Consider the following 15141-nt stretch of genomic DNA (forward strand, 5'->3'; position numbering starts at 1 on the left):
ATTCGGGGCTGGATGTTTATGGGCAGGTGCACCACATTGCATTATATGCAGATGACCTGCTAATGTTCCTGGCGGACTCCACGGACTCGCTCCGGGGCGCAAAAACCCTCCTTCAAACGTTGAGCAGGGTGTCGGGACTCAGGGTGAACTGGGCGAAGTCCTGCCTGTTCCCGGCCCGCCCGCAGAGGATGTACCCACAGGCCACGGAGGGGGTGACATGGGAGGACCGGGCCTGCGATATCTAGGGACCTCAATCTTCCATGACAAGAAGGACATTCTTGAGGGCAATATCGGGTCGGCGATCAGACATACGAAGGAGAACCTTGATTTTTGGAGCACGCTCCCGCTGTCGCTAATGGGAAGAGTGGCACTCCTTAAGATGGTGACCCTGCCGAGGCTGCTTTATTTCTTCAGGACCCTCTCGATATGGATCCCGGCAAGTTACTTCCGGCGGCTGCGGTCGTTAGTAATTGGTTTCCTGTGGGGAGCGGGCAGGCGTAGAGTGGCTCACGGTACGCTCCTCCGCCCCCGAGAAGAAGGAGGGCTCGCGGTGCCGGATTACGAGCTATACTACCTTGCGGCCCAGTTGCAAAGGCTGACGCAATGGATTGCGAGAGCCAGACAGGGAGAGGATGGAGTGGGGGAGCCGACGGGCCCGGTTCAGGTGCTTTCCCGGATTGTTCTGGGGCTCCCAATGGGAGATTTCCACCTCACTCAGGAATTTGCGACGGCCCGGAAATGCTGGAACAGATATGGTCGAAGGGGCCATATTACGATCCCTTACGCCCCTGAGGACCCGCTCAGGCTGTGCGGGGCGCTACCACACGGGGGCTCGTGGCACGGGCTCGGTGGATGGGAGCTGCATGGACTCTCGTCCATGGGGGACCTCTACGAGGACGGCGTCCTGCTGCCCTTTGACCTTCTGAGAGACCGCTTTGATCTGGCGGGGGGAGACTTTCTCCTTCATGCGGCGCTGACGGGGGCGATCCGCAGGCACTGGAAGTCAGGCATGACGGAACCGCCACTGTCCCTGGGCTGCCAATATGTGGTGATGATGGCGGGGACGATCAAGGCAGTCGCGTGCCTATACAGGCGCATGGTCTCGGAGACGGTCACCCCACTGCTAACCCTGAAGTCGAAATGGGAGGCTGACTTATCGACGGAAATACCTGAGGAGGCGTGGAACGGTATAGTGGCCCGGGTCCGCAACGGGACGCGTAACACTAGATTTCAGCTGGTGCACCTTTATGTCCTACACAGGGCCTACCTGACCCCTGACAAACTACACACATATTTCCCGGCCCACCCGGCGGCCTGTCCGCGCTGTCCGGCGGACTTAGCTGATTTCCGACACATGTTCTGGTCCTGCCCAGCCCTGGGTTCCTTTTGGCGGGAGGTTGTGGACAGCCTGAAGGAGGTTACGGAAAGAGATTTGCAATACACCATGGCGCACTGCATCCTACACTGGTTCCCACACACATCGAGGAACAAGATTACTAGCAAGTTCCTGGACCTTGGGCTGCTCCTAGCGAAGCGGGCCCTAACGTCACAATGGAAGGCGAATAAGGGCCCTGCGGTGGAGAAGTGGAAGGCCGAGCTTCTCAAGTGGGCTCGGTGCGAGGGGGAGCTGCGTATGCAAGCTGCACTTAGGTCAGACAATGAGGTGGCTCTGGAGGGGGCAAGGGCGTGGGAGGGGCTGATCTTGGAGTTCGCACTTTTAGACGTAGACGAGGCGGACACCCCAGAGCATAGTCCTGCTCCGGTGAACCGGCCGCCTGATGAGATGGGGTCCTAGTCCCCCTTCCTAATTCCCCTATTTCCTAGGTGTTGGCTGAATGATGTTAGTTGATTGCTCCTGATAGTCTGTTTCGGGTCTGGATTGATCGAGATGGGTGTGGATGCGCACTGTTGTTCCACTGGCGCGTTTGGGTGGGTGGGGGGCAGAGTTAAGGGTGAGAGGGGTAGTTTCAGGGGGGGGGAAGAGGGTAAGGCGAGGTTTAGCAGTTTGAACGGGTAAAGGTTGTTAGACAGCAATACAGAAGAATATTTACTGATCCCACTAGGAACTGTGTATGGGGACAAGACAAGATGAGCGGGAAAGTAGCATTGCCATTTCAAGGACACCCAGATGCTACGGAGGCATACTATATCTTCTTACACGAGTTTTCATTTCCGGTTGCGCCGCTCGACCTCCGGGGTGTGAGCTAAACGGCTGTGTGAAACAAATACAGAAGACTAATGGATATACAGGGCACCGAGGGGATTGATGCTAATGCTTTGTTTGTACCATCTAATTTGCTGCAATAAAAATATATTTACAACAAAAAAAAATGGAGAAGGCTTTCGATTCGGTGGAGAGGCCTATTATGCGGCAAGTGCTGACCAGAATGGGACTAGGTCCCGTCTCTCTGCAATTGATTGGAGTATTATTCAATGCACCATCTTCCCGCATTCGACTGGGGAATCTGGTCACGGAATCCTTCCCTATCTCCAGGGGAACCCGGCAGGGATGCCCCTTGTCACCGACACTGTATGCCTTGGTTGTTGAACCCCTAGCATGCACGCTGCGTTAATACCATGGCCATAGAGGTGTTCAATTCCCAACCTATAGCATTGTAGTTTCTACGTATGCGGACGATACTTTGCTATACGTGAGGGACCCAGAAAGCAACCTGTCCCCGGTCCTCAGAGAGGTGGTACACTTTGGAGCATTATCAGGGTTAAGGGTTAATTGGTCAAAATCAATCGCCTTTCTGCTCACTCCGGCCACTACGCAGTTCGAGATGGAATATCCCTTACAATGGACAGATGACTCGGTACGTTACCTGGGCATCAGGTTGCACACAGACTCGGACATTGTGTTTTGCAAAAACTACGGTACGGCGGTAGCTAAACTAGAGGACAACGTCGAAACCTGGATCGGACTGCCACTATCCCTCATTGGTAGGGTCTCGATCATGAAGATGGTGGTGTTGCCCAGGTTCCTTTTTCTGTTTGTAAATATCCTGATAGTGCTGCCACTCTCCTTTTTCGCTAGACTTAATAAATCATTAATACGACTGGCTTGGGCAGGCAAGCAGGCGAGAGTACAATGGCGAGTGCTTACTCTACCATATCACCTGGGAGGGCTTGGAGCGCCTGACTTAGAGCTACACTACAGGAAGGGCAAGCACACAGCTGGATCCATGCGCGGAAAACATTCCGTACCTCCGACTCGAGAGGCTATTTGCTGATCCCCTCCCACTACCAGCCGGTATTCTGGAACCGGTAGACCGCAGAACAGGGATACTGGACTCCCTCAATGCAACAAGGCATGCATGGCACTGCCTGCTACAGCAGCAAGTGGGGGTGCTATTGTACTCCCCGGAAATGCCAATAAACTGGATGGTCTGGCTAGCCCCCTGTAGAGACGGAGGAGTCACAAGGGCATTGCAAGCGTTAGCTATACATAAAGCAGGTGACTTGTTCTTGGGTGGTGTCGCAAAGACGTGGGACGAAGCCACAGCTACAGCGGAAGCCCTCCCTGTGTTGCAGCGCTTTCAGTTCCACAGAGTGTGCAGGGCGCTGCAGCAACAATTAGGGGACGACATGGATGAACCACCGGAGGTACCGGAGCTGACGCACCTCATCAAAACTGAGACCCCACGAAAACTTGTTTAAATATATATAAGCTGGCAATGCCTCACATAACAAACCAGTATATGAAGGCTAGATTGGCCTGGAGGTACAAAAGGGGGTGGGGATGGACGGAGCATCTGAAACAATCAAACACTCACACCCAGTCAACAGATCTGGGTTTAATCCATCACCATTCTTTAGCCCACTCTGCCACCCCAGTTCAGACATGGCCATATGCAAATCAGTCTGACCCTGTGCCTCATGGGAACAGTCCAGCCCGAACTGCCAAGCCATGCCTTCCCTGGACCGGAAACAAGCTTCCTAGGACCGGTTTCTGGCATTCCAGCCGTCTTCAGCCAGGCTTGCTTGAATCCAGTGGCAAAGTGAGCAAGGGACTCACGTCTGAGCATACCCTGCCAACTTATGGCGAACAAAGTTGTACAAAAGGGGGTGTGATGGACGGAGCATCTGAACCAATCAAACACTCACACCCAGTCAAAAGATATGGGTTTAATCCATCACCGTTCTTAAGCCCACTCTGCCACCCCGGTTCAGACATGGCCATATGCAAATCATTCTGACCCTGTGCCTCATGGGAACAGTCCAGCCCGAACTGACAAGCCATGCCTTCCCTGGACCGGAAACAAGCTTCCTAGGACCGTTTTCTGGCATTTCAGCCGTCTTCAGCCAGGCTTGCTTGAATCCAGTGGCAAAGTGAGCAAGGGACTCACGTCTGAGCATACCCTGCCAACTTATGGCAAACAAAGCGGTACAAAAGGGGGTGGTGATGGACGGAGCACCTGAACCAATCAAACACTCACACCCAGTCAACAGATCTGGGCTTAATCCATCACCGTTCTTTAGCCCACTCTGCCACCCCAGTTCAGGCATGGCCATATGTAAATCAGTCTGACCCTGTGCCTCTTGGGAATAGTCCAGCCCGAACTGCCAAGCCATGCCTTCCCTGGACCGGAAACAAACTTCCTAGGACCGGTTTCTGGCATTTCAGCCGTCTTCAGCCAGGCTTGCCTGAATCCAGTGGGAAAGTGAGCAAGGGACTCACGTCTGAGCATACCCTGCCAACTTATGGCGAACAAAGCGGTACAAAAGGGGGTGGTGATGGACGGAGCATCTCAACCAATCAAACACTCACACCCAGTCAACAGATCTGGGTTTAATCCATCACCGTTCTTTAGCCCACTCTGCCACCCCAGTTCAGACATGGCCATATGCAAATCAGTCTGACGCTGTGTCTCATGGGAACAGTCCAGCCCGAACTGCCAAGCCATGCCTTCCCTGGACTGGAAACAAGCTTCCTAGGACCGGTTTCTGGCATTTCAGCCGTCTTCAGCCAGGCTTGCTTGAATCCAGTGGCAAAGCGAGCAAGGGACTCACGTCTGAGCATACCCTGCCAACTAGATTGGCCTGGCAGCACGACCTGGATGGGACAATAGCGGATGCCATGTGGTCCTGCTGCTACAATAACACGAACCTAATTTCATTACACGGTAAACACAGACTTATACATTTCAAATTGTACTACACACCGGACAGACTGCAGGGGTACGAGCTGAGAGAGGAGTCAACGTGTGACCGATGTCACTCTTCGGCAGCAGATTTCATACACTTGGCGTGGAACTGCCCGGGAATCTCTCAGTATTGGGGACGGATATTTTGTGAGCTGAGCACCGTATTTGGTTCGGAGGTTCCCCCTGACCCGGCTGTGGCATTGCTGGGGTATTCTAAAACACTACTGAAGGCAATTCACAGATTGGTGGACATGGGCTTATTAATGGCAAATCGCAGAGTAGCTATGTGCTGGATCAGGGGCCCCCTGCCCACGATGTCCCATTGGTCATGAGATATCCTTTATTGCTGCACACAATCAGAAACCTTCAGCGAGCTGCTTCCCCCAGGAGCTTTTGGGGCTGTACAGAACATATCTGAATAGTAACGGGGAGGATACCACTGCAGAGACAACGACAGCGCTTGAGGCTGGGACAACTTCCCCATCTCATAGTAGACGACGTCCACTTGTGGAAATGGGTACTTGCAACTTGCGAGGCAACGGGAGGTACTCAGATTGACAGAGGGTATAGACGACTTAGAAAGGTAATCAGACGATACTGGGGGAGACTACTCGAAGGGAACAGGTTCAGTGGGGCTACGGTTGATAGGCTCCATGGCCATAAGCTGAAGTTAAGAAGTAGTGGCCCTTATAGCGGCAGGCAGAGTAGACATCTCTTTGTTTGTTATAAAATTAGTGTAATGTTTCCGATTATTGGTGCGCAGAGTACGCTTACGACACGAAGATGAACGCTACAATTCTTAATTGTGATGCTGCCCTGCCTCCTGGATGTGGGCTACGAAGATGTGTAGAACACCTTAGATTAAAACGCTGCCAGCCTCAGTGTTGTGGGAATATATTCCGGCGACAACTTTTAAAATAAACATCTTTAAAAAAAAAAAAGCTATAATTAGGGCATCTCAGGACTCCCCAGCAGGCAAGTAGGATGCACGTAGCTTAGTTGGTGAGCAGTGGAGGCAAACCAAAGCTGAGCGACCGCAGCCTTTGCGGAGAGCTGATGGGACGAGACAGGTTGCCGACCTACAACCGAACAGGATCCCCGTTGGACGGTATGAGGAGGGAGGAACATTGAGGAGCTAGCTGGCAGCTCATGCTGCATCGGAGGTTTACCCACAAAGGAAGCAGTCGGGTGGCAAGGCGAAACCAGACAGATGGATCAGCGGCGGAAGTACGAGCCGTCGTGCAGCTGCACCCAGACGTGTGAGTGAATCACCAGAACCGCGACCATTGAGCCTGTGTTGAAGACGTGTGCTGCGCAAGTGTGGTGGTTGCAGCGGCCTGCCTTTCAAGCAGGAGACAGAGGAACAGGCCAAGTGGATACAGAGGGGACAGCATAAACGGGTGGCTTCATACACTGCGGAGGTGAGCGGGGGTGATCGGGCTGGGGCAATGTGACGCGCCTGCCCGCACCGGGACCTGCGGAGCCTTTGAAAATGAACTGTGGGCTGCCTCACAATCTGGCTGCATCGATAGCTGGTGAGGCGGAAGGAGGGGATCCATCCAGTGCAATCTGGGGCAGCCGGTCTGTAACAGTGAGGAAAGCAACCGGGCCGCAATTGCAATTGGGTGAAATAGGCCAGACTGGCGGTTGGGGGCCTGGAGCTGAATGTGAGCCCAGGGGAAGGGCCCGCCACCACCCAGAGAATTCAGAGCATTAGAGGTAGGATTGAGGATCCGCGGTGATGCAGCGCAGAGTTCTCAGGAGCGAGCTGGGCAAGTTGGGCCTAGGAGGGCCCCAGAAGTAGAGAGAGCAACAGGCTGGTGACTGTTGGCCACAGGCGCATGGCGAGATAATTTACCTCATTGGCAAAAATACCCGCACCCGGTGCATAGAGACGGACTAGGCGATGCACAGGTGCACCTGACAGAGAGTAGCAAAGCCTGAGCACTAGACCTGGGAGGGACACCGGGGGTCTCAGCTAGTGGAGGGCAGTAAAGGAGGAGGTGCACATGCACACTAACTCACTAAGGAGGGCCCGGAGCCGGCTGGTTGTCGCACCCTGCCCCTTTGGCCCTAAGGGCAGTGGCCTAACAGGATGTCTACCCACAGAACGCATATAGACCCTATGATCAAAGATCTACTCCTGAAACCGAAATCCAAAAAGACAGAGGCTGAGGGGTCTGAACAACTATCGGTACAGCCCTTGGAGAAAGACACAGAGGCGGTGAGTGACCAAACACTGGAGCCAATCATGCCGATCTTCCTTGAACAGCTCTTCAGCACACTCAGAGAAGACTTTGCAGCCCTCAGTCAGGATGTCACTTCGGATATCAAGCAACTCTAGAACGATGTCCAGGAAATTGGATACCGAGTGGACTACCTGGAGCTAGAAGGGAACCATAGGGAAGAAGAATCCACAGAACAAGTCCGAGAGCTACTTGAACTCAGGGACTGCAATGAGGACCTACATATGCACCTGGAAGACCTGGAAAATCGCTCGAGGAGGTCCAACATCCATCTTAAAAGGGTGCCACTCCAAGCGGATGGTGGGAAATTGGAGGACTGGGTAGTATGCTTCTTCAGACATGCCTCTCCAGAGCTCGGAGATAGCGAGATTATACTTGACCGTACACACCAGGCTGGGAGACCAGCTATGAGCCTGGGACAACAACAAGATATCCTCACCTGCCTCCACTCATTCAGAAAGAGGTCATAATGAAGGCCACTAGAGATAAGACAACCATCGCTTTTGAGGGCCTCCAGGTTGGAATATACCAGGACCTCTCGCCTCTCACTCTTCAGCGGCGCAGGACCCTGAGGCCAGCCACCAATTTTTTAAGTGAAAAAGGAATTTGCTACAAGTAGGGGCACCCCTACAGACTGTGCTTTGTCTGGAATAAAGAGCTGCAGTCACTGCGCACCCTAAAGGGGCCCACGAGGTGCTTGGTGTGGACCTGGAGTGGGTGGAAGCAGAGGGCCGCCGCCCAGAAGACAAGTCATCTCAAAGACCGTCGAGTCTGAAAAGGCGCCGGAGGGTCGGAAGAGGGAAACAAACAAAACCCACAGAGTAGGAGCATCAGAAAGAGAGAGAAGACCTGCTCCGTCAACTACAGAACAGAACCGACACTGAGGATTCTAACAATGGTTGATCTGAAGCAGCCGGCAGAACGTATGTGCCCCAGGTACTACGGGGCCCCGAGGACACACAAAATCAGCCTGAGGTATGGGGCTCCCTTTCCCGAAGTTGTCGACTGGCCTTTGGCCACACGGACCCAAACACGTTATTGTGTTTCACACCTAAAGGAGGATTCCCTCCTTGTTCTTTCAATTTCTCAGATTTGCATTTCTATGTCTTTAATTTCTTTTCTATTCCATTCTTGGGACTGTGCGTTTATTTCCCATATTACACTATTTTTAATGCTTATTAAAGTTGAATTCAGTGGTGAAGTCAGATTTCTAATAAATATTTAGGACAAGTGACTTTAAAAAAAGTTAGATTGTCTGTTCCTGAACCTCCAGTTGGTTAATTAGCATTAGCCTGCTAGCAGATGGCCTTGCCAGTGCTTCTTCTAATGAGGTGTGAAAACTGCTCACAGAGTAGACAAATAGCTTAGGCCTTTTGGCAGGTAGAATGGTGTGTGACGTATCTGCTCATATCAGCTCAGGAATGGGAATTTTGGGAGGGTTCAGGGACTTCTGTAACTTGTAAGGGAGCAGGTTGATGGCTGCTCATTCATAGGTGTGTGTAAGGAGAGCCCTGAGGAACAGAAGTCTTTTGCTTCTGGGGCTATTGTAGCGAGCTTAGTATCAACCCAGTGAGAAAGGAACCTGGTCTTAGAACTGGTTTGGCATAGCTGAGTAGGATGGGACTGCTCATTTCTCTAAACACACCCATGGCTGGATCCCCAACCACCTCCAAGGGTGTAAAGATTGTGCCATCTTGAATTTTACTTAGGATAGTGCAATCTGGGATAGTGTGCAGCGAAGCAAGCAAGAGGTGCCGCAAAAGTAGGAAGGGTTACCTCTGGAACTTTTTTTCTCATTGGTTAAGGAGTGTCTATGATTCTTGCCCACCCACTGGCTACTAAATCCCTACAAAAATGAACCCTTACCTAAAGCTAAGCACAACACCTCCTGGAACTGTGGAAACCAGAAGACTAGACTTGCTGTTTGAGACTTGTGTGGAGAATTTGAAGGGCTCTACCTGCACCCACATGTACACAGGACTAATAAGGGGGCTCCAAGAGGTAGCTGGCAGAGCTCCTATGCGAATACAGAGACACAACAAACTTCAAGAGGGCTTCCTCCTAAAGTGCCCAGCTAACTCTTAGTAACTGGATCCTGCAGGAGGAAGTCCTGGTCCTTAAGTGTTGTCCCTGAGATCCTGGGTCCTTAGAAGTGTCCAAGAGGAGCTGCTCCAAAAATTCTAAAAGTTGGGACTTCTAAGCTGTCCTCCTTGAAAGGGAAGGAAATAGTCCAGTTTGCTTCAGTAGGTGACAGCATTGTCATTTCAGACAAGGTTTGGTTTCAGTTCTTTCTTGAAAATACTAAGGGTAGGACAGTCCTTGAGGTCTCATGATAAGTGTGTGAGTGTTTGATTGGTTCAGATGCTCCGTCCATCACCACCCCTTTTTGTACCACTTTGTTCGCCATAAGTTGGCAGGGTATGCTTAGACGTGAGTCCCTTGCTCACTTTGCCACTGGATTCAAGCAAGCCGGGCTGAAGACGGCTGAAATGCCAGAAACCGGTCCTCGGAAGCTTGTTTCCGGTCCAGGGAAGGCATGGCTTGGCCGTTCGGGCTGGATTGTTCCCATGAGGCACAGGGTCAGACTGATTTGCATATGGCCATGTCTGAACTGGGGTGGCAGAGTGGGCTAAAGAACGGTGATGGATTAAACCCAGATCTGCTGACTGGGTGTGAGTGTTTGATTGGTTCAGATGCTCCGTCCATCACCACCCCCATTTTTACCACTTTGTTCGCCATAGGTTGGCAGGGTATGCTCAGACGAGAGTCCCTTGCTCACTTTGCCACTGGATTCAAGCAAGCCGGGCTGAAGACGGCTGAAATGCCAGAAACCAGTCCTCGGAAGCTTGTTTCCGGTCCAGGGAAGGCATGGCTTGGCAGTTCGGGCTGGATTGTTCCCATGAGGCACAGGGTCAGACTGATTTGCATATGGCCATGTCTGAACTGGGGTGGCAGAGTGGCCTAAAGAACGGTGATGGATTAAACCCAGATCTGCTGACTGGGTGTGAATGTTGGTTGGTTCAGATGCTCCGTCCATCACAACCCCCTTTTGTACAACTTTGTTCGCCATAAGTTGGCAGGGTATGCTCAGACGTGAGTCCCTTGCTCACTTTGCCACTGGATTCAAGCAAGCCGGGCTGAAGACGGCTGAAATGCCAGGAACCGGTCCTCGGGAGCTTGTTTTCGGTCCAGGGAATGCATGGCTTGGCCGTTCGGGCTGGATTGTTCCCATGAGGCACAGGGTCAGACTGATTTGCATATGGCCATGTCTGAACTGGGGTGGCAAAGTGGGCTAAAGAACGGTGATGGATTAAACCCAGATCTGCTGACTGGGTGTGAGTGTTTGATTGGTTCAGATGCTCCGTCCATCACCACCCCCTTTTTTATCTCCCTCCGCTCAGGCATGTGTCTGATGCACACAGGGTCAAGGGCAAGGTGCACCGCCCCCTCCTACAGCAAATTGTTAATTGTCTCCAGGCAAGCAAAATTAATCTGAGGGAATGATCGCCCACAGCGGGGCCTCTCACTGTTCTGTCTTTCTGACTGCTGACTCCCCTATCACCTTCTGTATCCTCAAACTCTGTCATAGATAACTCTGTCCACCACACATCCCTGCACTGCATCGCACCTCCAAGCCCACTCTACACGGTACAGCTCTCGATTCCAGAATAGGGTGGCCAACATGGCATGGGTGCGAATTCAAGACGGTAAGGTTAAAAATTCAGGACAGGGGGTCAAAATTCAGGACAAAATGTGAATAAATGTACTTTTTCCAGACACATCATAGGAAGTTGCGCGATAGTATAAAAGTCAGACCCTCCAGAATATAGCGGCATGCCTTATCTTTTGCAAAAATGCTGCGATTTCTACAAAAATGCCGATTTCGCTGGCACTTTTGTAAAAATCGTGGCATTTTTACAAAAGTGCCGATTTCGCGGCAAACCGCGAAATCGCGGAGGGTCTGGTTCATCCTGCATTCAGGCCCTGGTAGGGCCTCAAATAGACGCATAATATATATTGCCTACACACGACCAGACGCTATCTTTCCCACATCGTGCGCGGCGCCCCAGGCTACTGATAACGGCGCACCGAGTCGCCGCGGCGCACAGTTTTGAACCACTGTAAGTGGTTAACCTACTTTAAGGACGACCGCAGACACTGGTGAATGATTTAGATGGGTTCGAGTAGAGTCCCAAATCAGACATACTTATTGGTTTTTTGAGATTAGATTGCCCTATACAGGTTTTGCCTCTTCTTTATAGTACTTGCAGCTTACCCTGTTGACATCCTTTGATGATGCAGTCTGCATTTGTGATCCATTCAGATTTCTTTGACTTCCTTACGTATTTGATTTCCTGTGACCAGACGTTGCTGGAACCTGCTTTGCACTTAAGCCATAACAGGCTACTGGTTAGTAAAGAACCCCTCAGCTCCTATTTCAAGCTTTTGGATATTGTTTATATATACAAGATTTCTCTCATCTTCTACCAGGGAACAAATCCTGTTATCCATGATTGTAGCAATTCAGTCTTGGACGTCAAGTCATATTTAGCTAACCTTGCTGGAGATTGGGATGACACTGCTTTCTATTTTACACCTCAACACCAGCCCATTTCTTTGCCTTGCGGCAGGTGAGAGCATACCTATAAATCCCTATGACTTAGGTCACCTTACTTGGTTGGATCTTTTAATTTTAATTCATTGGCCTGGCCAAACTTTGCATGTCAAAGAGGTTTTGCTGCAAAGGAGCCAAACTGCCTTTTTGGCAACCTATGAAGGAATAATATTGGTGTTGATGTTAGTTTGGGTTCAGGCTATGTTTGTCATCCTTGTCTATTCCTTCTCACTTGATTCAACCAGGATTCTTATCCATGACTTTTCTTTGTGTAGGCTTCCAATCCATCTGCTCTGTGTTCTTATTAACGGTAGTAACTCAGATTCTGGGGTTTTGACCATCAACTGACTAACCAGATCCTTAAGTCCTGTGTTTCAGACCTTATCCCTTCCCCGTTTCGAGTTTATCAAGAGACGTAAAATAAGTTGTTGTGCTTGGTGTTTACTCTGCATTGGCTGTGTTACCCTTTATATGTGACTAGATTTACTGATATAATGGTTGGAAATTATGTATTTATGTATGTATTAATTAATAAATTTATTTATTTACCGTTTTTCTTTTAATTAGGTGCATGCTCACTATTTTTAATATTTCACTGAGGGAGTCTAAGACTACTTAAAAAGCAACCAGAAGTGTCAAGCCACAGAAAAAAGATAGGTCTCCAAATATTTAATACATTTAAATAGTACTGGTTCACTTCTAAGCAAAAGAGGAAGGGTGTTCCATAATCGATAGGCCTGTCCTATTTTTTTTATGCATGGAGTTCTCCGTCTGGACTGCAAAGTCGCTGCAGTTGTAAACTTACTATTCATTTAATATTTGTGCATAATATTTGTGCATCGCAAAAAAAAATAAACACACAAAAGTGTAAGTTCATCTTTGAAAATCATGGAGATATGGGAAATGAGGTAAAAGACAAAGAGAATATGGAGAAAATATAGACTAACAGATTCAAAACGTTTCCCCAAAGTGTTCTGGGAGGAAATATAAAGATAAACCTTTGGGAAACAGAGGCCAGATTTGTGTGCCCACATATACTGAGATAGTAGAAACAAAAAGATGAAGGGGCACATTTATTAAAAGTTCTCACATTGCCCGGCCGCAAGCAAAGTTGCTGAGCTGTATTGTGTGAATAGGAGAGAGCTGAACAGCGTCATCTACTAAGATATGGAGCTCTATCCCTGTGCTGGTGCACTTGAAGCTGCCTAATGCCAACGCAGTCACCCTTGCACCTGTGTTACGGCCAGGGTTGCTTTTGTGGAGGAAGGGATGCCTTCCTGAACAAAAGCAATCCTTAGAGGCCTATTCGGCTCACATGGAAAAAGAAAATACAAAGGAGAAATAAACACATTTCTCTCCCTTATGTCTCTTTCGGGTAGGTGCACCATTTTGATGCAAACCCAGGTTTACACGTATTTGTAAATCTGGGTTTGCATCAAAATTCATGGGTGGTTGCATGGGAATGCCCATGCCATATCTATGTAACATCTACCCAAGACTGTGCTACCCACTTAGATGCATTGCTTTGTATGTATTAAACTTGCAAACCTATGCAGAGTAGCTTTGTGTGGCTTAGTAAATGCCAGAAAGAATTTGGCGCCACAAAAATAAAACAACCACAACGCAAAATCTTAGTAAATCTGGACCGCAATAATAGAGGATCTAGAGAGAGATCAAGAAGGCTTAAGGATTTAGGAGGAATTATAAGTTAATTTCCATAAAGCTAGAAGATCTTTAGTTCTTCTCTCTACCCTTCACCACCATTGCACCCAAAACCTTCCCATATCCTATTGAAAGAATACTCTTCAGTCTTAACATTATCATATAAATGTTAATACTAATTCATGTTCAAGAGCTAGAAATGAAAGCTAATTTATCTTTCATAATTTCTTTTCCCATAATTCTGTTTTCACTGCAGATTCCTTGTTCAGTTGGTAAAGCAGAAGCCCGACATAGAAGATTATAAAAGAAACCCAATCATTGCTGCATTTCTGTCTATGATGGACAAGTGTTGCAAAGCAGATGATAAAGATGAATGTTTCCTGGTTGAGGTAAATAAAGCACATCACCTATCTGTTGCTTTATGTGAATGATAATTTGCAGGTTTATGTCCTACCTGTACTTGGTGATATTCTCTCTTCCTTATCCATTACACTGCTTAGCTCCACAGTGGACCCAGTAGTAGCAATATGACACTTCCACCATTCTGAAAGACCAGTGATTTTGAACTTCGTCTTACTAAACAAGCAATAGCAAATCCAATAGACCTGGCTTTAATTTGCCAAACCATGTAAACAGTGTTGGACTTGGCCCTTTCGTCAGGGTCATCCTCAAATTTTATACCTTCATACTTGTGTTTTTCTGAACCTGTTTCTGTTGGTTTTTAGGACTTTGCACACTTTACCACTGCTAACCAGTGTTAAAGTGAGTATGCTCTCTCCTTTAAACATGGTAAAATTGGCTTACACCCAGTTGGCATATTTCATTTACCTGCAAATCCCTAGTAAAGTGGTACTACATGTACCTAGGGCCTGTATATTCAATGTTACTAGTGGACCTGCAGCATTCATTGTGCCACCCACTTAAGTAGCCCTTATAAACATGTCTCAGGACTGCCATTGCAGCCTATATGTGTAGTTTTAAACTGTCATTTCAACCTGGCAAAGTAGATCTTTCATCAGGCCTAAACCTTCCTTTTTAGTACATGTAAGTCACCCCAGGGTAGGCCCTAAACAGCCCACATGGCAGGGTGCTATGTATTTTTAAAAAGGAGGATGTGTACCTTTAAGTTTTACATATCCTGATAGTGAATAATTCATACATTTGTTTTTGGGTATTGCAACTCCTTTCTTGCCCAATGGATAACATTGGAGTTAACTTATTACATTTAATAAGGATCTCTTACAAATGGGAGCAGGTAAACAGTTTGTATTTGGTGTCTTTGGACTTGAGGTGAAAAATCCTTTTTTTATGGTGAAGGCAGATTTTGAATTACAATTTTTAAAATGCCACTCTTCGAAAGTTGGCATTTTTCTGCATTAGCCATTTAATGCTTGTAGCCTGTCTCTGTGTCATATGCATAGGTGTAGTTGGCAGTTGGTCTTTTTGTATTCCTTCTAGACAGCCACGCACA

At 48.9% G+C, this 15141-nt stretch overlaps 1 protein-coding gene across 2 annotated transcripts in view; it reads left to right on the plus strand.

The window, feature by feature from the left end:
• The window catches only part of LOC144818526 (serum albumin-like), a 510759-nt gene that overhangs the window by 447687 nt on the left and 47931 nt on the right, over positions 1 to 15141 (plus strand). For both annotated transcript variants that reach the window (XM_078676035.1, XM_078676036.1), the window contains one exon: positions 13927 to 14059. In XM_078676035.1, coding sequence (XP_078532161.1) covers positions 13927 to 14059 — 133 coding nt within the window. The remainder of the gene's footprint in view (positions 1 to 13926; positions 14060 to 15141) is intronic.

This window comes from Lissotriton helveticus, chromosome 2_1, assembly GCF_964261635.1.
Source record: "Lissotriton helveticus chromosome 2_1, aLisHel1.1, whole genome shotgun sequence".
In the NCBI taxonomy this organism is placed as follows: domain Eukaryota; kingdom Metazoa; phylum Chordata; class Amphibia; order Caudata; family Salamandridae; genus Lissotriton; species Lissotriton helveticus.